The 25,962-nt window shown below is 45.4% G+C and overlaps 2 protein-coding genes across 2 annotated transcripts; one reads left to right on the forward strand and one right to left on the reverse strand.

Moving 5' to 3' along the window:
- Positions 1–109: 109 nt before the first annotated feature.
- On the forward strand, positions 110–18,251 carry LOC128303840 (uncharacterized). The gene is made up of 7 exons (XM_053040917.1): positions 110–246; positions 13,513–14,067; positions 15,159–15,465; positions 15,648–15,775; positions 16,119–16,175; positions 16,337–16,443; positions 16,530–18,251. The coding sequence occupies exons 2-7, from the start codon at positions 13,558–13,560 to the stop codon at positions 17,971–17,973; spliced, it is 2,553 nt and encodes an 850-aa protein (XP_052896877.1). The 5' UTR covers positions 110–246; positions 13,513–13,557; the 3' UTR covers positions 17,974–18,251.
- Positions 18,252–20,259: 2,008 nt separating this feature from the next.
- On the reverse strand, positions 20,260–25,433 carry LOC128302879 (uncharacterized). Its single transcript, XM_053039725.1, has 3 exons — positions 25,096–25,433; positions 20,886–25,011; positions 20,260–20,732 (listed from the first exon to the last, which is right to left on the reverse strand). Exons 1-3 carry the CDS (start codon positions 25,417–25,419, stop codon positions 20,260–20,262), a joined length of 4,923 nt encoding a protein of 1,640 aa, XP_052895685.1. The 5' UTR covers positions 25,420–25,433.
- Between the last annotated feature and the right edge of the window lie 529 nt (positions 25,434–25,962).

Raw genomic sequence — 25,962 nt, forward strand, 5'->3', positions numbered from 1 at the left:
GATCTTCCAGTTTCCTACCAGAAACTTCAGTGTGCAGCACGCGTGTATCGAATTAAATCAGTTAACGGAAGTTAAGCTAGTTTGCAGTGGAGTTGAAGTTCACGTAACAGTTGTGCCTTGAGTTCTAACAGTTCCACAAACACACACACACACAGCACAGTAAAAAAACCCCCAAACCAGAAACCACCAACAGGTTCCGTGTGGTGTCTCTACCGTTAAGTCAAAGTCACGGTGATGTGATTACTGGTAAGTTATTGCAAGCTCTCGTAGAACCAGCTAGAACTGACTCCAACATTGCGCTTGATTTTATTGCAATATTGCCATTTGTTGTTCTGGTCTTCCTGAACAAAGTTAAGCAAAAACAAAAAATACACTTCCCCAAAACGAAAAGTGAAGGGCACCAACGACTCATCAGTTTTTTTTTATTCTTTATTGAACCTGCCTATTCCAGCCCCCAAAAACCGCAAGACGCACCACTCCAGTGTGGTGTCTACCGTGGGGAACCTTGGCTTTGCCAAGCCCACCCTCGTACCGTGCCGTTGGGGGCAGGTTCAAGGAGTTGCTCGGAGCCATCCGACCGATTAAAGTCGATCTGGGCTACCGGTCACAATTCGCTGACCATCGGGCGTCAGTTCACCCAACAGTGCACCGGTTGAAAGTCGTCCAAAAAAAAAACCTCGACCTCTAGTGTTTGCTGGTTCGCCTCCGGAACACCCGGAGGTACACTTTTATGTCCAGTGTACTTTTTCGAAAGCCTACCCCGCTGCGCTGCCTACCCCACCACGTCCACAATCTCCTGCCCTGGTCTCCCACGCAACGGTCACGGTTCAGCGAGTGGACCGCGTTCGCACACCGAAATCCGGCCATATAAACTTATCCATCCGGTCCGGTTTGCGGACGTGTGTGTGGTTTGTTGGCGGTGTTCCGTGATTCACGCGCGCTCGCCGACCGACCCACGAAACCTTTGTGTCCCGATGCCGTCACCGATTCACTCCATTAAGCTAACGAGTCAATTTAAAAGTCCGCCAGGTCGGTCCGGTAGCTCATCATCATCAGCAACATCGTTTGCCCTTTTTTTTCTATGACGTGTGACGACGCATGACGTGACGCAGCTAACGTCTCCGCGACCGTGCGACGCCGCACGAGTTGGTGGAATTGATATTGAAAAATTAAAACAGTGCATCAGCTCATCAATTTTTCATCACCATTTTGGCACCAACGGCTGTCAATTGGTTTGCTTGGTAGAATAATCGGATAGTTCGACAGGTGAGTTGTTGGACCTTCTTGCCTTCCTTTCGATAGATAAGATCGGTTGCCGGTTGCAGCGTGAACTTGAACAAGCGACAAGGACGGTTATGGAATTTAAACAATTCAATCAATGGCCGTAAACCGTACTACCGGCTTTTGAGAGATCTCCACTTGAAAGAGGAGGATATCATGGAGGTTGAAATGGTGATCACCACAACCGGAACTTCTGGAATTCACAAAAAAAACAACATTTTGCTCCATTTTCCAAACATCTTTTGCTCGAGAACGTTTGTCCTGCTGTCTACCACGTGTTTGGTGCTTCTTTTTCTACGGGCCGCTATACTTTCGCCATCGCCCGGTTTTTCTGCGCAACTTTGCGCACATACGCTCAGCCATGTATAATCACCCACATTAGCCATTGCGCACCCACCCGCCACTGAGCGGGGGAGCCATTACTCAATCCCAATTACTTCAATCGGCTCCGGCGTCAAATGCGCCAAAAACCGGTACCACCATTCTCCGCTACGTTACCCGTGTTTTGACGCGAAAAATCACCCCTGCCGGCGAGACTCATCCCGTGCGGTGTGTCTTTTGTGCGGTCGCTGTTCAAATCTTCATTAGCGCCTAGAGCGGTGATCGCGTGCCACACCAGCGTGTTTTTTTTTTCCTTGCCCGCTCGTTCATCCCTCCATTCACTCTCGGTTTTGTTTCTACTTGCGACTCGAGCCTTCTCGTGCGATGTGTGAATGTGTCGGGAGGGTGTACTGATGGGTTCCATCAATTTGGCATCTGCAGCTGGCATTTCCCAACTCTCCAAATCGATCACTGCACAACGGTTTGATTGTTTTGTGTCTCTTTCATTTTGTGTTTTTTGTGTTCTGCTGCTCTCCATCATGACTTCGAGGCAAAAAGATCGAAATGCATACTGGCACAACGCCACCCAATATTTGGTGCGCTGAGAGAAGGTCTCGGAGATCGTCAAAAACTCAGCTTAGACAAACGAAAGACGCAGATGCAGCAAATTTCTTGTTTCTTCATGCACCAGACGGTGGCCGATTTACATTTTACCTCGCCCATTCCTACCTTTGGCTGCTGCTCTCGTTTTTCTCTCTGTGCTTTGCTTTCCAACTTCATTGCACACCCATTTTGGGGTGGCGTAATTGTCAATCAAACGGCCCGAATGCTTGATCAATCGATTGGGTCTAAGCCCAAGCGGTTCAGACGCCTACACCACCACTGCTGGGCGCTGTAACCCAGCACTCGGTTGCTGCAAGTATGTATGCAGTTGAGATCCATTTGTCCGGATTACGGATGGAAAACAAATGGAACGTCTTTATCTTTTAATCGGTTGCCGGAAAACGGAAATGCGCTTGACCAATGGGGTATGAATGTAAGATGATGGTAGATAACCGCATGCGGAACTGGAAAACAGCACACCGGTGAAGCGGTGAAGAAAGTCAATTTCTTTTAATGTGCGTCTCTTATCGCGATCATGTTACATAAAAGCATTGCAAACACTGTTTCCGGATGCAATCGCCATGCGGCGAAGGAACAAAGCTTTAAATATTTAATATTATTTACATCTTCGTTATAAAGGCATCACATTGATAGTGCCCTATAGCATCCTGATATAAGTATGAATACAGATACAATGTTTCTCAGTCCAACTGTAAACTATAGTTATGAATTTAAAAACCGTCGATTTTAATGTGAAAATGCCAACATAGCAACCGCCTCTAGCTGATATATTTTATATAATGGTTGTCAAAATATAACATTAAACATTATCAACTTATGCTTAAACATAATAATAAGATTATGTTGATGAATTGCATACATTCAGGCTTAAACATAATAATAAGATTATGTTGATGAATTGCATACTTTCAGGCGTTTATTTTATTCTGTATATGCACGACTCAAAATCACTTTTATGCTTAATTTCTATCGCTTGAGATCGCCTTTCGTTAAGTTTTCCCTTTACCTCAAAGCATTACAACATTAGATGTTCTAAAACGATAGATTGCCTTTAATGCTTTATCATTAATTAATCAATCAGCTGTCAATCGGTACAGACAATATGATCCAACTTAAATAAGAAACCCCTTTTTACCCTACTGTCGATGACGCATGGCATGAAGTGGATGCACTTCGTGCTTGGAACCGATTTCCAATTCCATCCAATCGAATCGATATCCTTGTGTGTGCGTTCCTGTTGTGGAACCAAACATAACACGCGTGCAGAAACACCTGCCAGTTAGACACATCGCGCCGACGGAGGACATTTCAAGGCTAGCGACCAGAGGAAAAACGTATCCGTAATCAATAGACAGGTGCGAGGTTGTGTTGTGTCGAGTTTGATTCCGCTTGCCCTCCCATGTGTTCCTGGGTTCGTCAGGTTCCGCTAACATATGGACTCCCGCAGAACCATCCCTGACACGGTTGCTTTCGTTTGGTTCTTTCCCTTCTCATCCTCCAAAAAAAAAACCTTGGATGATTCTATTCCATTCATGACATTTGAATGTCGTTCAAAGCGGGAAAACACAGAACGTCGTCATTCTGGAGGGGCTCAGCACAGGAAAAAGCAGTACCCTTCGCACACTGTTTTGTCTCGCGCCATATTCCAGGAACAGGGAACATCCCCTCGAACGCCACACCATTAACGTAATCAATAATTCTCATTCGGCCATTCACCCATCCACCAAGGTGGCCAAGTTCTGTTCGGCACGGCACCGAAAGTCACTTTCTCTCTCTTCTACGTGCCCGTCACCGTGTGTGTCTTCGCTGTGGCGTCGTCGTCACCGTGCACTGTTGGCGTTGGTCCCCGGGAACAGAACAACTAGCACACCAACCATTCTCTAATCGAATCGCACGACACGAAACAGACAAATGGTAGAGTCCTGCCAACCGCGCCCTAGTTTTCTTCAACTTCCCGATTTTCACGTCCTGTGTTGGGCACCCCAGCGCCCCATCCCCGGGTGGACCTTCATTTATTTTTATGACACATTTCACCTTTTGCTGCCCGTCATTTTCTAAATCAACCGTGCCATCAACACTCCTCGGTTTTCTCCCCCTTTTTTTTACGTTTCGCTCCTCCGTTCGTAAGTTAGCGCTGGTGATGGTGTTAATAATGACGAAGCTGATTCCACGCGAACGAGAGCGGGAGTTTCATGTTGCTAATACACGCATCACGTTGGTGGTGTCTTGAATTAAATGCTACCACCTTTAAACCATTAGGACAGTAATCAAAGGACATGAGCGAGCTAGCTGTTCATGTTATATTCAAGCGACGAGTTGAGCTGTTCTCAACAAGCAAATATACAAGGCATTCCGATTCGCACAATTGCCCGTAAGCCAGCACAAAATATAATTCAGCTGTAACATAACCGAAAGCATTACGATAACAAGGGGAACTGTCGTAATAGTTTATAATTCGAATAATAGCTGCTGCGGCGAACAAGCACCAGAACCAGCAAGCCGAGTCAATCTTTTTTTCCACATGCAAAATCATAAACCTTCACCACCATAAAAATGGGTTACCACCCCATACGCCCATACGCTTTCCGGAGGAAAAACACTAAAAAATACCAAAAAAAAAACACACTACTACTACGCGCATAATAAAAAAGAAACTAAATAAATCCACCCGGGACCCACCGGCAACCGGTTGAACCGTGAACGAGTGTAAACTACCGTGACCAATTATGGACCTTGGCACTGGGAGAATTCACAGTGATCGTACCATATCGTTCTGTGGATCTTTTCGTGCCATCGTTCAGATTTGGTGCCACATCGTCGTCTGAACCGCGGACTCGCCCGGTTAGAAGAAAAAAAAGGGAACCGAATGAATTAACGTGGAACTTAACAAACTGTATCCAGCTCGTACGAATGTCATAAAGAGCCCTAGAATCAAAGCGTAAAAGGTAGCGCAAGGTGTAACGAGTGTGTTGAAGCGTTTGAAATCTTAAAAATGGTAGTTAAAGCACATCGCTTATATAGAGTATTTGTAAGCTCCATACTTACGTCTTACAGTTTTAAACAATATTTTTCTAATGTTTTGTTAAATTTTTCGCTACGATCAATGACTGCGTAATCAATTAATTTGCTCTTCATTATTACAATTATTTATGTCAAAGTTCTTTTTTTCGAGTGCCAGTAAGCCTTTAACGTTCTTCATCAAGCCGGTATAACGAACGCCAGGAGTGACGATCACTCGGTAAGCAGAAGTTCTTGATGCATTAAAAAGAACAGTTAAAAATACTACTTGATCAACCTCAATCTATCAGACCTCAAAACGATTGAATTCGCCATTTAAACGAATGCAACAGTCTAAACGCTATGCTAAGGGTTGGTGATCTTCATTATCCTATACCAAAAAGTAATTTTTCATCAAGCATTTCCTTCCTGCTGGTCGTATTTGATTGAAATTTTGGCCGATTGCTTTGACCACTTTAAGATCGCGTACTTTTTCTACGGCATAAAGTAGGCTTCTGTTTGACATTCTTGCATTTCTTTACATCGGAAAACATCCAAAATATATGAGAAACCCAAATAATATTAGTCTGTAAAATGGTAAAATTACGCAGGATATGTTTTGGACCCTTCTGTTTTTGGTTTTTTGAAAGTAAATTGCATTCCCTAGCCTGTTTATTTAGTACCATTGACAGACTTTCAATGGAGAATATATCGCTGTTCTAAGGGGTCTTTTCGAGTTGATTGGTAATTTTCGTTTGATACCTTTAGCTTAACTTTATTATTTTGTTGAAGACTAGACTTGAATATATATAGTATATATAGTAGTTAATAAAGCTTCGAACGCTGTTATCTGATTGTTTTCGGAATGGCTGTTAGAAATTAGCCCATAACGTTGTCAAATTTTGTAAGTCCGCTATAGGATAGCTACAAAACACATTTCATTGTGTGGCAGAGAACTCGTATCCACTAAAGTCAGTCATTTTTCCAATGCATATGGTAATAGCATCATTGATCAAACACTAAAACACTAAATTTGCCGCCCTTTCCATACACCACTCCACTGCTTTACGATAGAAAACGATTGTCTTTGAAAACATACAACAAAAAAAAGCAGCTCAATAAAAACTAAAACCAATCTCCCTGCGCACAAACTATTTGCAATGCTAATGCTGTGTTGTTGCTTTTTTTTACAACAATTTGCCCCATATATTTACGCGCTTTGACTATAAGCGGCTTAACGCGTTGAATGTGCCCAGCTGGTAGGGTACGTTTCGATATCACCCCATAATTACCAAGGCCCGGATTGTTGCACGCTCGCATCGCTGGGAAAGCTACGAACGAAGCCATGCCCACGACAGGTGAAAATGCAGAAAATGAGCACCAGATGGGGCGCCACGATCAGCATGATACGGCCCCCCGGGGCAGTTTTCCATCGCGCACGGGACAAATAATAATGCCGGGGCGAATGATTAACACCGTTGCAAAATCGTATCAAATGTAGGCGAAGAAATCACACATCAGCAAAACAGACACCGAAAGCCAACCGTCTCGAAGACGTCCGAAGAAAACGTCGCGAGGGGGAGATCGGAGAAACAATCGTGAATTTTCTCAATGGTGAAGGAAGATAATGGGATGTGGCAAACCGAGGGGAAACAAATTCCGACGACAAAAAGGCTACACACCAGATACGCCCAGATGTTCCAGAGTGACAAAACAATACACATTCCCGACTACTGGTTTACATTTTACCACCCGCATGGTTGCGTGGAGTGGATCACCACACCGGGTGATCTTTAGCTGAATGAAAGCGGCATATAAAAATAAAGTGTAAGGCCACCAAAAGCCCAACCAGAAAGTCACCACCAAGTAACAATGGACAAATTGCGTACGGCGTCTGTCAAGGTGTCTCCGCCATGACAGCTAGCCCTAATGATAGCAGGAAAAAGTCTTCGGTCCCTTCGGCTGTGGGGCGTGACCGTGGCGTGGCCAGATGAAAATGGGAGAAGAAAAAGATCACAAACTAATTTGTGATCTGATTACGATGAGCAATGCGCACAAACAGTTGTACCACCGTTTTCCTGGACATGAAACAATAGTGGCCTGATTACGTGCACGCTTGGATGGCGCAAACGGGGAATGGTTTCAAACCGCCAACGGCGATTGTGGCGATGGTGCAGCGTTCAAGATGATCGGTAGAATTTCACCTTTCATCCATAAGTGCACACCCATGGGCCCCATTGCTGGGTGGGTTTGCCACCTTTCCGAAGGTTTGCAGCGCTTTTCTCGTGCACGAAGCAAGCGATCGAGCCAGGGGTTGGTAGAGTGCAACGTGACGAAAGACTGGCAAAAGCCCACATTACCCACGAAAAGGTGTGAAACGGTATTCATGATCACGCGTGTGCTACACTGTTGTCGATTATCAGCTATTTTTTTTTTTGCTACCAGAAACAATTATCCGAACGATATTCTATTCGCGTGCAAATATACCTTTTCCCTTTCGTTGTGAGTCAGCCGAACGCGAAAAGCATCTTTGGCAAATGACGATAACGTGACGCAACATGCTTCCCTAATGCACAGCCACTTTACTATTGATCGCTATGCGTTCATGGGAGTTGAAAGATGCACTTTTTTCTTTAATTTATTTGTTCGCCCCCCCTTGCAGTCAGGGAGCAGATGTAACGATTTGTGAAGCAAACACAATGTTGCTCATCTGATTTTTGTTTTTTTTTTAACATCGTTCTTTTACTTTTTCCTTTCCCATTAAGGCTGTTCGAGTGAAATCGAAACGGTTTTTTGAAAACGATTCTCACCTTTCGGGGGGAAAAGGTCTAACGGTTCCTTGCCAGACAAAAAGGGCACCATCTAATAAGGGTGAATTGAAGATGAAAGTGGATCGGAGAAGAGTTTACGCAAACCTGCCAGCAAATGCGGATAATAATGCTGGATGGAAAAAAAAACTTTACCCAACCGGTTTAAATTTATAATTTCCATCGTCTTCAGTCTTAAATGAACCGTGCGCCTGTGCATAAAGGGCAGATGGTCTGGGGAGGAGTTTTTTTTTCAGCCCTCCCAACGACGATTTCTCGACCGACTTCCCGTAATGACCATTAAAATCTGTCCATTGCGGCCCTTGGTAATTTTGGACTACCGCATTGCTCCATCGGCCCAACGCGAATGCATCAAAATGCCGATAGAGACAAACCTGAACGGTGAAGACGGTCGTCTAATTGGACGTGATTTACAGGGTCCACCGAAGGCCACCCCCTCCTTTCGCGAATCAAGCAAAAAACCCTTGCAGTTGAAGGTGTAATCAAATATTAGTTATTGCCCAAGCGCCGCTGGTATGCCAAGCGGTACGATATAATTTTAATTCCATTAGTCATTCGGTTTGGCCTGCACGGCGGGTAATGTGACGGATGATTTAGGAAGGTAAAATACCGAATATCAGCCGCAAACCTTTTATGTTCTCCTATCTCCATTATCTTATCTTCAATTACAACAAAAGCTGCTCTTATAAAACAATACACCTATTTCTTTCTGAATTTATTGTGTAAATAGTTGCGAAACGGCTAGCGCACGCAGGTTAATATAAACGTAGCCGGTGTGTGTTTGGCCGTTGATTACAGGGCGGGTGTGGACTTAATGGTGGTTTTATATTTTTATACATTTTTATCACCCTTCCAGCACTGCCGAAGCTGCTCCCATGCTTGCGTAAGCCGGTGAGCTTATGAGTAATTGAGAGAAATTTTTACAAAACAACTGTGCCGTGTTACAGCGACGGCAAAATGTAAGAAAATGTACCCATTTGTAGGCAACATGTTTATTACATTGTTCAAAGCATGGATGGAGGGCTCGTCGCTTGTTTTTGTACGTGTTAGCAATACGGTCGTTGAAGTCTTTTGTTTTAAATGTACCCAATTGAGGCGATTTGGCAAATTCTCTTTGTTACAAACGATTAAAATATGTTTTAAATCTAGTTAAAACTTAGATTAAATCTTAGTTTAAATTAAATCTTAGATGATCTTTAATATCTCTTAAGCACCACACACTTTCCTTCAAAATTCGATTCGAAAATATTCCACCTTCTTCACAGCATTTTGTATTACGAATTCATATAATTAACCATCACGATCGTCCTCCTCCTCCTCATCATGTAAGCGATTCCAATGTATTAAATTACATTCTATTTAACATCACTTTCCGTCGGCATCTCAATGCGCCCTCCCCGGTATATAAACGACTTCCAAACAATTCCATCAAACAACAAAACAGCTCATCATCAGGCTGATCGGGCCCTTGCAACCGTATTGGCTCGTTTGACGAATCGATTTCCGTACGCCTCCCAATTCCCAAAACGTTACTTACACAACATTACGAATTAACTTCTAGTGAAATAGAGAGAAAAAAAGCAACCCGGCTCCGACTGCTGGCGAGGCGTGTGGCCGCCTTAAACTTCGATCGCGTGAGAGAAATTGAATTCGCGCTAGCCCATCTCGGAGTTTGCTGGTGTGGCGCCTTCGAATGAGATATTGCCCGGCGAAAAAAAAAACGTTTGCCCTCTGCCGAGGCCTTAATTGTGTATGAGTTAACACCTTTGCCAATGCGCTCCTTGCCTCAATCGTCGTGTCAAATCAAATCCAACCCCACAACCATCTACCGGCCTTCACTATTTTTTTTTCCACTCTAATTTACTAGTTTTCATTTTTCTCCTACAAAACTGGTGATTTATTTAGCTCGAAATGTGCATCATCACTCGAGGTGGTGCGGTCTCATCTCGTTTGTACCTCAAATCAAACAGCCACGCAGCAACAGCTGCTTTACGATTGTCCGCTTCCACTGTACGACAGCTGAATTGAAAACGATGCCGAGCGTTTGTGTGATCGATCGTTACATTAAGCTTTTCTTTTAGTGGTGCGATTAATGGCCCCACTGGCGGTGGAACCGATTCGGGCTGATAATGGGGAGCTGCGATGTGTAGTGGGAACTATCACTTCAACCATGTGGTTGCCTTTGTTCTTGCATTATCTTTGCCAAAGCCATGTACTAGCTGCGTGCACACTCGACAGTTGGCATCGCGTCCATCCGAATGATTCAACGGTCCAACCAGAGCGGAACATATGTTTTATTGAGCTTCCTTTGGTGCGGCCAATTCCTTCCCAGCACTCGCCGCCGATCTGCGTGTGTTTGTTTGTGGTGTGATTTTTTTTACCCCCTTTTGGTTTTCATGGCCACCCACCACAATGTCTTCCACAATGTAATCAAACAACCACGCAACTTTCCCTTTGATTTGCAATGCAAAAAGGGACGGACCGAAAATGGCGAGTGGCTTTTAGTTAACATTTGCCGAATGAATAAATGGGATAGATTATCTAATGGAAAATCTATATTTATATTTATTTTTCCAAATAGCAAGCCTAAAACATACTTAAACATACTGCCTAAACCCGAAATTTTGGCCCAAAAACCTCTTAACCATTGCAATGCGTGTAACTGCACTTTATTACCCTGGTTGAGGGGTTGTTTTCAAAGCGTTTCCTCCTAGCGATCGCTGCTTCCACGTCTAAACCTACCCCATCTTAAACGCGGCCGGCCGAAAGATTGGCTAACAAATGTAATGGAAAGCAATCAACTAACGAAAATGCGCACGGCACGGAAGTCGAAGCAAAATGGAAACATACGCACGCCGGTGTTGTTGTTTTTGTTTTTTTTTTTTCTGCACATCATTCGTTTTACTACGTCCGATATTTGCCAGCCCGATGGTCCGATGTGTTTGCCTCACAATTGTTTGACTAATGGGTTTCTGTGTCAGCGGAAGTCAGCGGGAGTTCGAGTGGATTAATCGCGCTAAATGGAGCTACGAGCGGGTAACATCCGATCGCGGCCCATGGGAACCTGGGAAAGGAAGAAAATTTAATGAAAAGAGTCTTTTTTCGAGGATTATATTTCAAGTAATGCGGGGAGTTAAATTGATTATTTGTGAGACGAATCAAAGTGTTTGCCTTAAATAATATTTCAAAGACTAAATTCAAAACAAAACATTCTGAGCCACTAATAATAAATAAATAAGATCTATTTATATAAATCAAAATTAACTTGCATTGCTTTGTGACACTCTTATTACGCTCAGGATTATTTAAATAGAAAATTTTGACGTATACAATAAACAAACACACTCGGCCATTTTAACTCCATTAAAATAGAATAAAGAATACAACATAACGAACAAAGAAATGATGTTGCACAAAAAAATCATCATTTACATTAAAAAGAACGAAACACGAACAGCAAAATAAATCACTGCAACAATATATCCGCGTTTGCTCCAACCCGGCACTATGCTACAGTGACTGCGTACATAAATTGCCAACCGGGTTCGCTTCGTCTTCTTTATGTGATAAAACGCAAAATTGTCACGCTACAATCGAATGGAAAATTAATTTGTTCCTCAAACTCCAATACCCAGCATGCACCGCCAAGTACGCTAGATGCGCGAGAGAAAATGCACACGATCAAGTGTCGATGATCGTTCCGGGTCGGTGCATTATGCAAATCATAATTGTGCCAAATTTTTCTTCAAACCTTTAAAAAGCCATTCCGCGCAGCGGCAAATAATATTGCCCCATAATTGCTTACATTAGGACACCGTTGCGGAAATGAATGCAATTTTTGCCACTTCCTTATCGACAACCGGAGATGAAAAGGCGGGTGAGTGGCACACTTATCAGCGATCGGGCGTGGCTCGGGTCAATTAAAGCAAAACGAACAATACGCGAAAACTTTCGCACCGACGTCGGCCGGAAAATTGCCGGAACCATTAATCAAACAAATTAGCCTAGCTAAACAAAAGTGCACGCTGCCCCCGCTGCACATGGAAATAAAGGAAAATGATAAACTCATCCATCTATCTATCCAAACCGCCCATCCAATACGCAGGCCACGTTTCCCGCTAATCGTCCGCTTATCGAAACAAAACATTTGGAAAAAAGTGTTTTCATATCGAAATGGGAAATCGGGAAAATCGGGAAGCTTTCGCTTACCATAAATCAGTGTTCGCACACCGGCACTGGGGCGTTGATGCAAATTAGCCATGCTTCATCTTTAGACAGTCAAATTTATCTAAAGCTTGGCGTCATGTTTTGGGGGTGAAAGCAATTAAGCGCTGCGATTAAATTGGCACACAATTTAAGGTTTGCCTAATGAATGATCTTTACCGTATGCATTAAAAGATCGTGCACAACTTTCTCGGTGAAAATTGATTCTGAAAAATGTTTATAAACAATATTTATATCATTCATCATCACAGATGCGCGGAATCAAAATCGAAATGGCAATTTTTAATTGACTATCTTTGGAGTTCGAGATGCAAACAATTTTTACTTTTTCCTAATTTTCTTCGAATTTTGAGCTCAAAACATATTCTTAAGGTTGATTATAAGCATTTTATCACATTTTTAATATTTTGGAGGCTCACTTTTTCGACTTAATTTATCTTCCAAACTTTTCACTCTAACAAAACACAATATAATCTACCAAAATTGTCCTTCAAAGTGTTCCTGACTACTAAAGGGGCTCTTAAATTACCATCAAATAACATTAAACACAAGCTGAGCACTTTAGTCTCAGACTATTTTTGCTAACTGAATTTAATATTCTGGGATGTAATGGGTAAAAACATTAATACATTAATATAATAATTAGATAAGTTTTATTAAAATCTAATTTTGTAAATTTCATGTCGCAATCAATACCTCACGAATACTTGAGTAATATACACGAAGGCACGAAAAATACTTTACGAATACCATGAACAGTGTAAGGCATTTGCTCTCAAAAACTTTCTTTTACTTATTAAAACATTACTGAATAAAGATAATGTTTCAAGAACCACGAGAGGAACATGAACCAGACAAAGTCTATCGATCATTATTTCCATTTCAATCGATTTCTTTTCCACATTTTCAATAGAGCCCAACTCAAAGTAATTGCCCTGAAATTAAACTTACTCACGGCAACAAACTTCCTTATCCTTCCATTACGTAGTACATGCAAATAATGCAAAATTATGTAGTATTACCAACCAGAAAAATAACAAATATGAATTTATTCCAAGAAAACAAAACCTACTGCTACAGAATGCAACCATTCACGACAGAATGTTCTCGTACGATTACGAAATAACACTTACAACGCGCTGTTTGCAACGGAACCCGGCCATGTTTTATCGATCAAATATTCACCAGCTGCCTTTTCACTCTTTCTTTCGATCCGCATGAACCTTCAACCGGACAGCAAGGACGGAGTGTGCGATAAGTGCAGCGCAGCGAAAAAAAAAGCATGGCACCCCAAAACTCGACCCTGATTCACAACGATTCTGCCGGGTCCGCAACCGTGCCCACCTCGGCCGAGGAGCTGAGCAACTTCAGCCCCATCCTGCCGCCAAGGAACCATCATCACCATCACCATCACCATCATCACCACCACCACAACCGTAACACCCACCAGCGCCAAAACCACCAACCATCCCGTGCCGACGACAGTGAGGGCGTCCCGTTTGTGACGAGCTCGCTCGATGGAGGTGCCGGGGACGAGAAGCACACGCTAGGCACGAAACCTACCACCAACACTAGCAACGATGTTGCTGGAGCCAAATCTACCAGCACCACCACCAAGAGCACGACGACATCGGCGGGCAACGTTGCATCCACGTCGAGGGAAGGAAGTTTCCGAGCGGACCGCGAGCTGCAATCGCTGCCGGCCGGCTGGTCAGGATGTCAGGAGACGATACCGGAACCGGGCGGCCCGAGAACGTGTGGCACCGGCCGGGGTACCGTGAAGCGTGAGCTGGTGAGTTTGCGTGATTCCCTCCCAAGCGAGTCTATAATTTATCTCCCTTTTTCCTTAAACATGTTCCATTATTAGTTAGCCATTGGATGCGCTTGTACTACTGCTATTGTGCAGGTGTAGTACCGCAAGCCTTTCGGAAAATATCCTTGCACAAGTACACCCACGGTAATGTCGGTGTGGCATTTAGTGAAAGTAAGAGGGCTGTTCGGTCGCACAGAGAAGGAACGGGGTAAACTATTCTGGGAAATTGTATTACCTTGTTTGATCAATAAAGCCCAATAAAAACTGTTCCAGCTCGCGCAACATGGAGCCGATGTGATGGGTAACACGCTACCGTCTGACTTTCGGTTGGTATCCATTGGAGATGCTATTGACAAACAGACAGTGGCGAATGGAACCTTGGCTCGTATATCCCCCGTTTCGGTCTAACGTTCTTGGAGGACTCTCAATTTCATGTCTCATTAGCTTCACATGGAGTTAAAAAAAAATATGTTTTGAAAGTTACAAAGTGTTTCCCGAACAAATTTCTAAGAAACAGATCATAACAAAGCAACAAAGCTTACTAAAAAACAGTTTTAGTACTAAGGATCTTTACATATCACACCTTCGTATGGTTTTAAACGCCTAAAAGTATGCAATAAATGGCCAAATGGTTAAATTTCATAATTTAGTTGAAATTCTCGGAAAATCTCAAAAGTTTTTTTAAAAAAATGTTGCATTCTTTCTGGAATTTACGTTTAAGTTCTAAGCCTGTGGCAAATCCATGTGATGTGTATATTGTTTACTCCGAAGATCACACGAAAATGGTCCCTAAATTGAAAAATAAGTTACATAAATTTTATACTTCTCACAACGTTTCTGTTTACATATTTTTTTACTAAGGTTAGGGTAGATGCTTAATCATAATTAGATCCAGTTCTTAGTCTTCTTTTAAAAATTGTATCCAAATGATCATCCTACGCATCAACTAAGCGTAATATGACACATTACATTTCTTGACATTTCTTAAGACTCATAGCAATTTTTGAAACCTCTATCCTCCAAGTTATTCTAACTAACTATTAAAAAATCCATATTTTCTCTACTTGCAGCTCAAATCCATCCCCTACCATAGCCACACGCACGATGTAAAACAGTACGCCGAAAGCCTCGAAACCGACAGCAACGGTACCGACGACACGGACGACGCGTACGACGACGGCACACCGGAGCCCCCGAATGCTGGCACCCCGCAAACGTCCACCGAGCCGGATCCTTCCGTCACCGACATCGAAATACCGATCTGGATCCGGGGCGAGGCACGGTTCGTGTCCGGCATCAACGGTACGACCACGTGCAGCAACATTATCCGGGCACTGATCGACGACGAAATCCAGAACGGAAATTATGGCCCGGAAGGTAGGAAGTTTGTCCCGTGGTTTGTTTTGTTTGTTCTACTGCAAACATTTCCATTGCAAGCATGATTCATTCGTTTTTTAATTACTCCATTTTTGTCCATTCTCTTCCCATACTTCGCCACTGCGTCCCGGTGCCCTGCTGTTTCACGTTGGCGCACGCGTTTGCCAATGGTATTTGCGCAGATGTCGCAGTGTCGCGTGACGTGAGCGATTACGTGATAATAGAACGATGGCGTGAGGTCGAACAGGTCCTGACGGGCGACACACGAATCCTGTCGATCTGGAACGCGTGGGGCGACGCTAAAAACGAGGTAAGCAGCCGGACTAATACCACTACGGATGTATTCCTGCAAATGACGCCATTTATGGGCTACGCAGAGTGCTTTTGGTCCGTACTAAAAGACCCACAAATTATCGCCCAAAACGAGGTTGCGCATAAGAACTTCAGATGCTTTCTTGTGCTAGCTGCCAGCAGAACGCAAGCATTGCTAATCGTCTCACCGAGATCTCTGCTAATTAGGAATTCAAAAGACTCGCGTTTCATTGTACTTTGACTCATTAAAACCAAACCAAATCTACCTGCGCTGCTGACATTCTACATGCCGCTATACATTCCGTTTTGCCCTTCTTTCGCTTTCTCCTCTTTGCAAACAGGTGCAGTTCCGCTTGAAAGTAAATAAAACTAACCTGGACAAAGGTACCGGCGGCAAGGTAAGTAAAAGCGAGCCATAAATTCTTGCTGTCGCAGAATGGGCCCGAAAGCCTGATGCCTCATATCAAAACAGCTCGTTCCACTATGATGGATATGCTTCTGGGGTGCACAATCATTCATCAACCATTCTCTCATTGTACTTCATTTCCCAACTCCGCAGGAAATCAAATCGAAAAAGCAAAAGGAAAAAATCGGACTCATCAACCGCATGATGCGCAAGGTGCTCAAGCAAGGTGAAGCCATCCAGAATCATCTCTCGCAGATCAGGTAAGCGATCGGTGGGGCGAAAAGGTTGTGTCAAAACAGGTTGGAAAATACTTACGCTTGTTCTGCCTTGTTCCCTTCCACACCAGCCAAAAGTCGACGGAGAAACGGCAGCAGGAAAAGTTCCGCAAGTACGTGCGCAAAAACTGCGGCAAGCATCTGATCATGGAGAACTTCCTGCACGATGCGGCCACCAACAATCTGTCCGACCTGTCGGTGGACGGTGAACCGCTGGTAACGGTGTCGCACGAGCGTGAGACGAAAGATGCCAAGGTGCGTCGCAGTACATTCCCCGGCAAGTTGCTCTTTTCCGCGCGCAAAACAACGTCGGCCGGAGCGGCCGGTAAGCGGTCGGAGGAAAGGGCAGGCCGGGTGCTGAAGAACGTCCTGTTCGAGTCGTCCGATCAGCTGGCGGATGGGGCGAAGGCAAACGAGGACGAACTGTTGCTTGTGATTGACCACACGTCCGACAGTGACAGTGGTATCTTCACCAACAACCATGCCCACAGCCGGCGGGACACACTGCCGAAGCGGCCAAACTTTGGTTCGATGGTGGAGATCGACCGGTACGCCAAGGATGTGGATGAGCTGGACGAGTTGGCGGAAAGGGAGGAACCGGAACAGGAGGAGGAACCTTCCTTAGCCAGTGACACCGCCAAACGCCAGCAGAAGTACCATCGGTCCAAGCGTCGGTACGATTCGCTACGCTGCCACCATCAGAGCAGAAGACGCGACCTGGAGTATGCGCTGTCGGAGGACGATGGTGTGGCGTCCTCTAGCGGTGGAAGGAGATCGGCCGATCGTGACCAGGAGCTGGTCGAGCTGGTGAACGACAACGATGACGGTGAAGCGGAGCACGACGAAGACTTCACCCCACCGGTAGACGACTTCGAGTCGGATGACCAGTGCGAACTGCGCCGCGGGACCTTTAACCGTACCTCGTTCCGGTTCGACCTCATCCGGCAGGAGATCGCGACCAAGATGGCGGAGATGCAGCATCTGCTCGAACAGGAGGAAGAGTTGCTGCGACGGTTGAAGCTGAAGAGTGCCAAATTCCATGCCGAGAATCAAATCTACCGCTCGCACATTGGGCTAGACTTTCACGTCGAGCGGCTGCAGCAATCGATCGACCGTTGCGCGAAGGAGATTATCGACATCGAGCAGCAGCTGCTGGAAACAAAGATGGAAATCGAAGAAAAGTCACCGCTGATCGATAACCTACGCGCGCTGCTCGAAGCCCAGGAAGCCGGCCAGTGCTACCGGCGTCCGTACAAACATCAGCCGAAGGATCGACCACCGCAGGAACAGCGGTACGGCATGACGACACACTTCCGTACCGGTTCGGTGGACGAAGCGGAAGCGCTCAGTGCCGATACGAGCTTCACCCACGCACCGGCGGCAGAATCACGCAACAGTCTCGCCCAGCGCGCGTCGTCCAAGCGCAAATCGGGAAACGCATCCGTGAACGAGTCGGTTGAATTTGTGGACAATATTTACGAGTTTTGTGATAATAATCAAAGTTTTGTCGTTTGAGGCGAACACGACCCCACACGACAGACAGCGCCAACTGTTACTAGGTTTAGCATATGATTGCATAGTATGTAGAATTGCTGGTTCGGGTGTGCCCGGAGCTGGTGCTCGATATATGATTGCTATGATTGAAATGAACGCTTATGTACACGAGGTCTTATTTAAAACAACGAAAGTTACATATTTTTTATCTGTTATACGATGCCCATACCATGTCTCCGTCCCAGAAATCGTATGTTATATTTAATAAATATTTACCCAACAAAGTAACCAGAACTAGGTGCTGGGATATCTGAGATAGTTTGTGTTTATTGGTAATTACTACTAAATTCCTAAAACTTTCCAACAATGGCACACCAGTCAGATTGAGTCATGAGTACGCACCTAGCTGAGGTCTTCTTCCTATTGGATGCTACAACTGTGGTCTTGATTTGCTGCAGGAGTCTCGATCTCTATTTGGACCTTTCACACTTCATCTGTCCATGTGGACTACTTAAAAGGACTTTACGGGCTGGGTCGTCCGGTGTCATTCTCGTGACGTAACCATCCCACCGGACGAGTCTAATTTCGATAGTAAGCTCATCGTAGAGCTCGTCATTGTAGCAGCTACTCCATTACCCTTCCATACATACAGACCCAAAATTCCTTCTGGGCATCTTCCTCGTGCACAAGAGTAAAAGAGTTTCGTCAGATTTGGACATAGTCCATGTCTCAGAGGCGTATAAGTTCTATTTAGTCAAAAGCTCATTCGTCGCGACAGCCGTTTTGAGTAGACGCTTGAGTTTCGCTGCTGACTTTTGACTCAAGATAGCTGAAATTTTGGACGACTTCGAAAGGGCGCTCATCTATATGTACGTTACCCCTGAGTTAGATAGTATTTTTTAAGTGGTGCCACCATCATCTTGGTTTTTGCCTCAGTAATCTCCAACCCAAGATTTTATACCGCCTGCTCAATCATTTGGTGCGTAGGAGAGCCGTGTGACTATTGAAGTCTATGTCATCATCGTATGCCGAGATCTAGATTGAACAGTAGACAAGCTAACCCATCTCCTTGGTACAAACCCTTCATTCTAACAAAGAGCCCTGAAAGTTTTCCATCCATCATCACCTGCCATGTGATGTTTATCATTGCCATTCATACTAATCTGGTTAATTTAACTGGAATTAAAAAAGAGCGCATTACTTCGTACATTTTTACCCTGGCATGACCCTCACATTGCGGCCTTGGAGTCAATGAAGATTTGGAGTCAATGGAGTCAATGAAGAAGTTAGTACACCACAATCTCCCTAGGTGGCGCATTTCGTGTCCTAGCTAACCAGGGCGCTTTGGTCGCCACAAAAAGATGGAAGGAGTGTGTCAGGATTTTATATCTTCAAAACTTAAAACTTGCTGAATAATATTCGATATGTTATAATAGGACATCATCATGTACAGGTGCCCCCTGTTTATTCTATTAAACAGCCTTTAGGATATTGTTTCTCTCGAACCGAAGTTCGATCCTACTTTTATTGACCCTTCCTGGTTGTTGGCTTGAGTGCAAACGTTTTTCACCAACTTATACGACTTGGACTTTCGAACGAGGATTGGATGGAAACTCCCCGTCGGAGTGTAGAACGATAACTAACTATCGTATGGACACGCTACCGTTTTTATATCGTTTCACGTACCATCTGTTACCTCTCATGTGTTGATATGTGTGTCCTTTTTTCCACGAAATACGTATTCCGCTATTCCTATCCCTTTGTTCTAGCTTGGTGATTCTCCTACAAACAAGGATCTTATTGTTCTCACGTTCACCTGACAAACTTCCCAACTTTCATATTATTAGTTCATCCAATTCTCCCTAGATGTCGCGTTTCGTGTCCTAGCTAACCAAGTCTTGTCACTACCAGCCTATCTTCTTAAGTAAAATGGCAGATAAAGTCACCCAAAAAGATGACAGGATATCAATATGCTTTCTATTTCAGTTTTCCATCTCATTTGTCCCTTCGTTAAATCGGGTTAGCTGTCAAAATGCAACTTCTACTAATATTTCTTCTACGTCCGCCTGTCAGTAAATCAACCTTATCGCTTCAACACTTTGCAATGATGAGAGTCCTTCACGAAAATCCTGCATGAAAATGGTCTGCTCGGGTGCATGGTCTGCTGCGGTAACTGAAACAAAAGGTGTGATAAAAAAACGATGTTAGATCGGGTGATCGGTCAAAATCAGCCAAACAATTACGATCGTTAAATACATACAAGCTGATGATGCAGCTTCCTCGGGTCCAAAACCATCCATTTCCCATCTACTTCTTTCGACTTTCCAGACAGCGAAGAAACCGAGCAGCCGTTTGATGACCACATGCATTGGCCAAATGTAGCAACCTGTGTCGGCCGGACCCATCTACCATTTCCGCCAGAGCACATCCATGTGCGTCGCGAAAGTCTTTCTCAATACAAGCTTCCAACAGGTAACGTGCAAACTCAGGATCACTTTTATGCTCTATCGCGGCAGTGATGGCTGTATTTCCATTATTGTCCGCTAGCAATGGGTTCGCACCATTTTCGACTAGCAGCTTTATGGATGCGAGTTCGCAATCGCACATGATGGCATTGAACAGAACTGTATTTCCTCTCGCTAATCGTGCATTAATCATGCAGGAGAGATCTAGCACACTAGAGTCTAGTGTACACCGCGTGAATACATCGTACGCACAGCACGATCCTTCCACTCGCAAGAAATGTATAGTGCGGGTGCTGATCGACACCGTCGCATACACTGTGGAGTGTTGGGGAAATAACGCATTCGCGATCGTCAGCAAATCGTGTAAATTATCAGCTAACGAGCTTGTGTCGCGCATCTGCAGAGTGCTGGCTGTGCTAAGATGTACGCTTGCTGCATCAAGTGTAGCGAACCTAATGGACAACTCACCGATGTCAATCGGACAATCTTGCCACTGCAGCCCAGTTTGCTGTTGAAGAAGTGTGCCTACCCGGGAAATGATTTCACTGCAGCCCCGAGCAAAGCGTTCCCCGTGGTGTTCGTGGTGACCACCGTACCACACAGCCGTCGAACCATTTCCGATAGCTAAATCACCAAGCACCAACGCATCGCCTTCCAGTGTACGCATCAAGCGAGCACGCGTTATCAATTCGCCCAAAACTTTGAGTTCATCCTCTGTTGCCACTACACAGCTTAATGCAGTTTTGCCCTCATAAGGCATTTCGATGAATGCGATCCATCTCCAACGGTACAGTACATTCATCAGGGCCCGCAACTGATCAGCACACTCCGTGCAGGGATGCGAAATAATCATCCCATCTATTTGCTCCCATATTTCGCCCCAAAGAGGATGTCCGGTCCCGTCTTCAACCGTTGCGTGGAGAATCTTTGGGGTGTTGAGACAGCTGAACCCTAATGATTTTATTGCATCGCTCATTTCCTCCGATAAGGTGTCGTAATCCAACGCCACGGAAAATGGATGGTCCACGGAAGGGCTGCAAAACACTGAGCAGTTGATGTGCCTTATACACCGGATCAGATCTACCTGATCGAGCTGGATGAGCATCAGCAACGTGCACGATTTGTCGCCATTGCTGTCGAGCATGATGACATCGGCGGCGGCATCGTGCTGCAATAGCAAACGCACACAGTCCCAGTGATTGTTGGTAGTGGCGCGATAGAGTGGCTCGGATAACACCGTGTCATCGGTCCCGTCAGGTGGGTAGTATTCGAGCAATTTTTCCAAAACAGCATCATTTCCACAGCAAGCCGCTGCCATATAGCATGCCTGCAGGGCAAAGTTTGTAGCGCCGCTTTTGCGATCAAGAAAATAACCCATCACCTCAAAGTTAGAGACCTGCACCGCGGCAGCAATCAAACGCTGCAGGTTGCTATCATCGTCCAGTACAGGTTTCGCTGCCGCATGCTGGAACAAATCATTCCAGTGCACGACGATCGCGAGCTCTACAGTTTTCGGCACCAAACGACAGGACATTTGCGAAAACAAATGGCTAGCGCTTTGGTACATCCCACGCAACATTGCAAGGTACAAAAGTTCGTTCATTACCTTACCGTCAGCCTGGGTGGCAATTACATTTTCCGAGTCCTTTATCACCTGCCCGGCGCACTGTTCGTTGCCGTGGTCGAGCAATTCTTTCAGTACCGTTTGCCATCCCTTCGCTTCACACCTTTGGCGCAACGCTGCTAGCGGCAGGTTGGGCCAAACCAAGAGTGAATCTGGCAATGCACCGTGCTTGCTCAGTTCAAATGCTTCTTCAAAGTTGCCCCGGATCAGTGCGCTCCTAAGTCGCCGTTGTGGGTTGCGGTAGTTCGCTTCAAAGTTTGGAAAGTAACGATTCAGCAGTGCAACAACGTTTGGATCGACTACATCTAACCATTCTACCAAATCTGTTACCAAACGTCGCGTTGTTGGATGGTGGCGAATGTCCGGCGAGCCGTAATAGAAACCCTTTATTTCCGCACCCGCTCGCACCAGCGCATGAATTCGCGTCACATCGCCCGATACGAATGCCGCACGCAGCTCCTGCTGTTGATCAATCCACTGTCGCGTGTCATCCTGGCGCGGGAAGGACAGTGACGGCACTGGGGGACGAACGCTAAACAAACTCACCGGCGTATGTGCGAATACAAATGCATTTATCACACACTTTTCATCGCCACTGCGCGTCAGTATGTCGTACGACAGGGCGTCGTGTGCGAGATAGTTGCGGTAGCTTTTACCCTGCAGCATCGGTATGGAGTGTTTGAGCGCTTCGAAGTTATCGCCGAAGTACTTCACGGCCAGCAGCATTTGGCACAGCTCCACCTGAACGTACTCCATCGCCGCTAACGCGTCGCCTGGTATGGTTAGAAACTTTGCGATCAGATCATCCACCGTGCGTATTCCGCACTGCACGAAGAACAGGCGCAACGTTGCACGCCGATCGTCAAACATTTGCTGCAGCTCCTGCTGATCCTGCTGCCGCAGTTCATGCTCGCGTGCACCGTTCCACGGTGTTTTACGCGCCACACAAAACTCCTTCAGCACATTCCACTTGACGTCCAGCTGAAACACGTTCTGATAGTAGGGAACTAGCTTCCCGCTCAACTCTTGCCACCCCTTTTCGTCCACCGTGTGCAGCTCTACGCAACCGAGGGCTTCGACCAGCCGGCGCGTATGGTGCGCATAGTCGTACTGACCAACGGATAGCAATGCTTTTTGCAGTCTCGTGAGCGTTGTCAATGCGGCTAGCGGATTCAGCTGCAGCAGCTGTGGATTGTCCCATGCGATGTGCGACAGATTCGAAATATCGGCATCCCACGAATTGCACATTCTTTCGAGCGTGTCGACAGGGTTGTACGAATCAAGCTTCCAGGATAGGAGGCGTTTAACAGTGGCCAGATCGTTACAACTGGTGCAAGTTTTTCTTACACTCTCGTAGCTAAACTCTGCCTCAATCGCGCCCATCCCTTTGAGCTCCTCAACGATGGACAATTGCATGTTAAACGATCGCTCTACCTGTGCAAATTGCGCCGTCTGCCCAACGGGTTGCTGGCGTACGTGCTGCAATAGTGCACTGGCCTGTTCATAATACTTCAGCACGTCTTCCCACCAGTCGTCTTCGACCTCACGCAAAATATCGTTATCACCGACGTAGATAAGCAGTGCGCGCAGCGACTCTAGTGTCTCGCATTGATGCAGCATTTCGTAGAAGGTGTGACGAATATCGGCAGCTATAGCAATAAGCAATAGCTCAAGCATCAAGCCGATAACGCATACATGCTGGGGCATTTGCTTTAACAGCTGCCACTCCATACCCTCCTTCACCTCCAGCCTGGCCCTTGATAAATCGTGCGTGAACGTGTTCCGGTGCCAGTTGTTGATGGTCTTAAACTGATACATGAGCATACGTTGTACTGCTACCTCAACCCGCGTGTCGGGCATATTTGGAGTGTTTTTAGTATTGTTGATTGCCTCTCCGATAACGGTTAGCAATCGCTTGGCGCAGGCTGTAAAACGACTCATATTTGATGGGTCCGCTGCTGCGAAAATCGATACACACTTGTGTATCTTTGCCAGCGAATAGAACGGTTTCATTTGGCAGTAGCACTGCCCGATCGTTTCTATTACGTCGGGAGCTAGTGACAGATCCGTAAAATTGAACGCCTCGTCCGCAATGATGGTGGCCACGATCGTATCGGGGGGGACATTCTTTCGCATTTCCGCCATCAATCGGTTGCACACATTCTCCGGATGAACAACGCGACCGAGCCGGGTTCGTATCTTGCTAATCAGCGCGCCCCTACTCTCCAACGCTTTAATTTCAACCATCTTCGTGTCGCAATAACTTTTTTCCGCACGTTTAAACACCTTCGCCACCTCTTTGGCCAGCTCGTGTTTGGCCCCCAGTCCGCTGTCTTGCTTTTTGCGAAAGTTACTCACCATAAACTTTTTATTCTTGATATTCGACGCTTCCAGTGCTAACACCATCTCATCGATCAATGCATCATATTTGCTATCGTTATGCATCATGTCTGACACGATGTTGCCTATCTCCGGTTCGATCTTCGCCAGTTCAGCTTTCACGCGTTCCAGCGCGGGAACCATCGCCCCCAAACATTCGATCACAGTCCCTTTGCTAATCATGAGGCGATAGAAGCGATGATTGTTGGGTTCATCATAGATATTTATAAAAATTGCCACGCAAAATACTGTCTCCCATATCAGCAGGTGATTGAGGAATTTTATGAACTGTAGGAAATACAGATGGTTGTGAATCATGCGCAAACGATGCATAAACCGATCGTCCACGATATCGTTACTAGCGTAATTATGCTGGATTATATCGCTCCAGCAATCGCTTATCACTTGAATGCAATTCTTATAGTCTAATGTTTTACCATCCGTCCAATCGCCCGTCAGCTTCCGGTACCCATAGTCCGCTAGTTTCCACTGTGCATACAATCGTAGCTCTAGTAGAGGAAAACGCCTAGCATTCAAATGTATTATAGCGGTCGCTATGCTTTGGAACAGTTCTTCTTCGTCTTGATCTTCCTTGTCTTGATCTTCGACATACACCCTGAACAGCTTCAGAGAGTTTAGCTTCAGCAGCTTATAGCAAGCCGTCGCCTGATCAACACCATTCACCACCACATCTATGATGCTTTTAATGTGCTGTTTATTATCGCCACATTCAAATGCCAAATTAGCTAGCGCTGCTCGTCCGCTGCTATCAATTGTTTCGCAATAGTACAACCCACTATTCAGCATACATCGCACCGTTTCAAGATGACTCACACCCTTTTCCACGCAACTAACTAGTGGTGATTGCCCTTGAACTGATTCGAACCCCAGGACGGTTTCAATAGTCGATGTCACTAGAAAATCGGCCACACTCTGCTTATCGACTGATCCATCAATGATCGCAGAAAGCGGACAGTCACTATTTGCTTCGCCGTCCATTGTTGTTAGACCACGGTTTGCGTACGGCAGAAATCGACAAAAACTTCGCACCGGTTGATTCAAGACAGAACTTTGCAATTGCAGACGATTGCGATTGCGCAGTACGACCAGTGATTGCAGCACAAGTGTTGTGATTAGTGTTGGACATTGGAAGCCTTCCGTCTGGAAGTCCAGATTCGGAATGGGAATTCAAAAGCAATAATCCGTATGCAAATCTTTTGGAATCCGGATCTGTTTCAGGATTTGGGATGCTCTTTGTTATGTTCACAAAGGGGCCGTAGCCGTAATTATTAACTAAAACAGGATACACAGATACACGACATTACAACACAGATTAAAACAGCGTCCGTCGTGTGCGAGCGGTCCGATCGAGAGTGTCCTTGGTTGGCCATCCGAATGATCGCCAAACCGAGGCTACTCATTTACCGATAACGGCGGGTTATCGGTGAGTGCCCTGCGCTCGGCTTCAGGTGTGCACAACACAACACTCTTGATTTATTATTTGTATTTTATTATTACACATAAATAAGGATTTACATAAAT

Source organism: Anopheles moucheti, chromosome 3, assembly GCF_943734755.1.
Source record: "Anopheles moucheti chromosome 3, idAnoMoucSN_F20_07, whole genome shotgun sequence".
Taxonomy (NCBI): Eukaryota; Metazoa; Arthropoda; class Insecta; order Diptera; family Culicidae; genus Anopheles; species Anopheles moucheti.

Coding starts and splice junctions, on each gene's coding strand:
- LOC128303840 (XM_053040917.1), top strand. CDS start 13,558: ATGGCACCCCAAAACTCGACCCTGATTCACAACGATTCTGCCGGGTCC. Junction 15,466..15,647: donor CGGAAATTATGGCCCGGAAG/GTAGGAAGTTTG, acceptor GTATTTGCGCAG/ATGTCGCAGTGTCGCGTGAC. Junction 16,176..16,336: donor ACAAAGGTACCGGCGGCAAG/GTAAGTAAAAGC, acceptor CCAACTCCGCAG/GAAATCAAATCGAAAAAGCA.
- LOC128302879 (XM_053039725.1), bottom strand. CDS start 25,419: ATGGACGGCGAAGCAAATAGTGACTGTCCGCTTTCTGCGATCATTGAT. Junction 25,012..25,095: donor TAGATGTGGTGGTGAATGGT/GTTGATCAGGCG, acceptor GATCAAGACAAG/GAAGATCAAGACGAAGAAGA. Junction 20,733..20,885: donor AGATTGTCCGATTGACATCG/GTGAGTTGTCCA, acceptor AACACTCCACAG/TGTATGCGACGGTGTCGATC.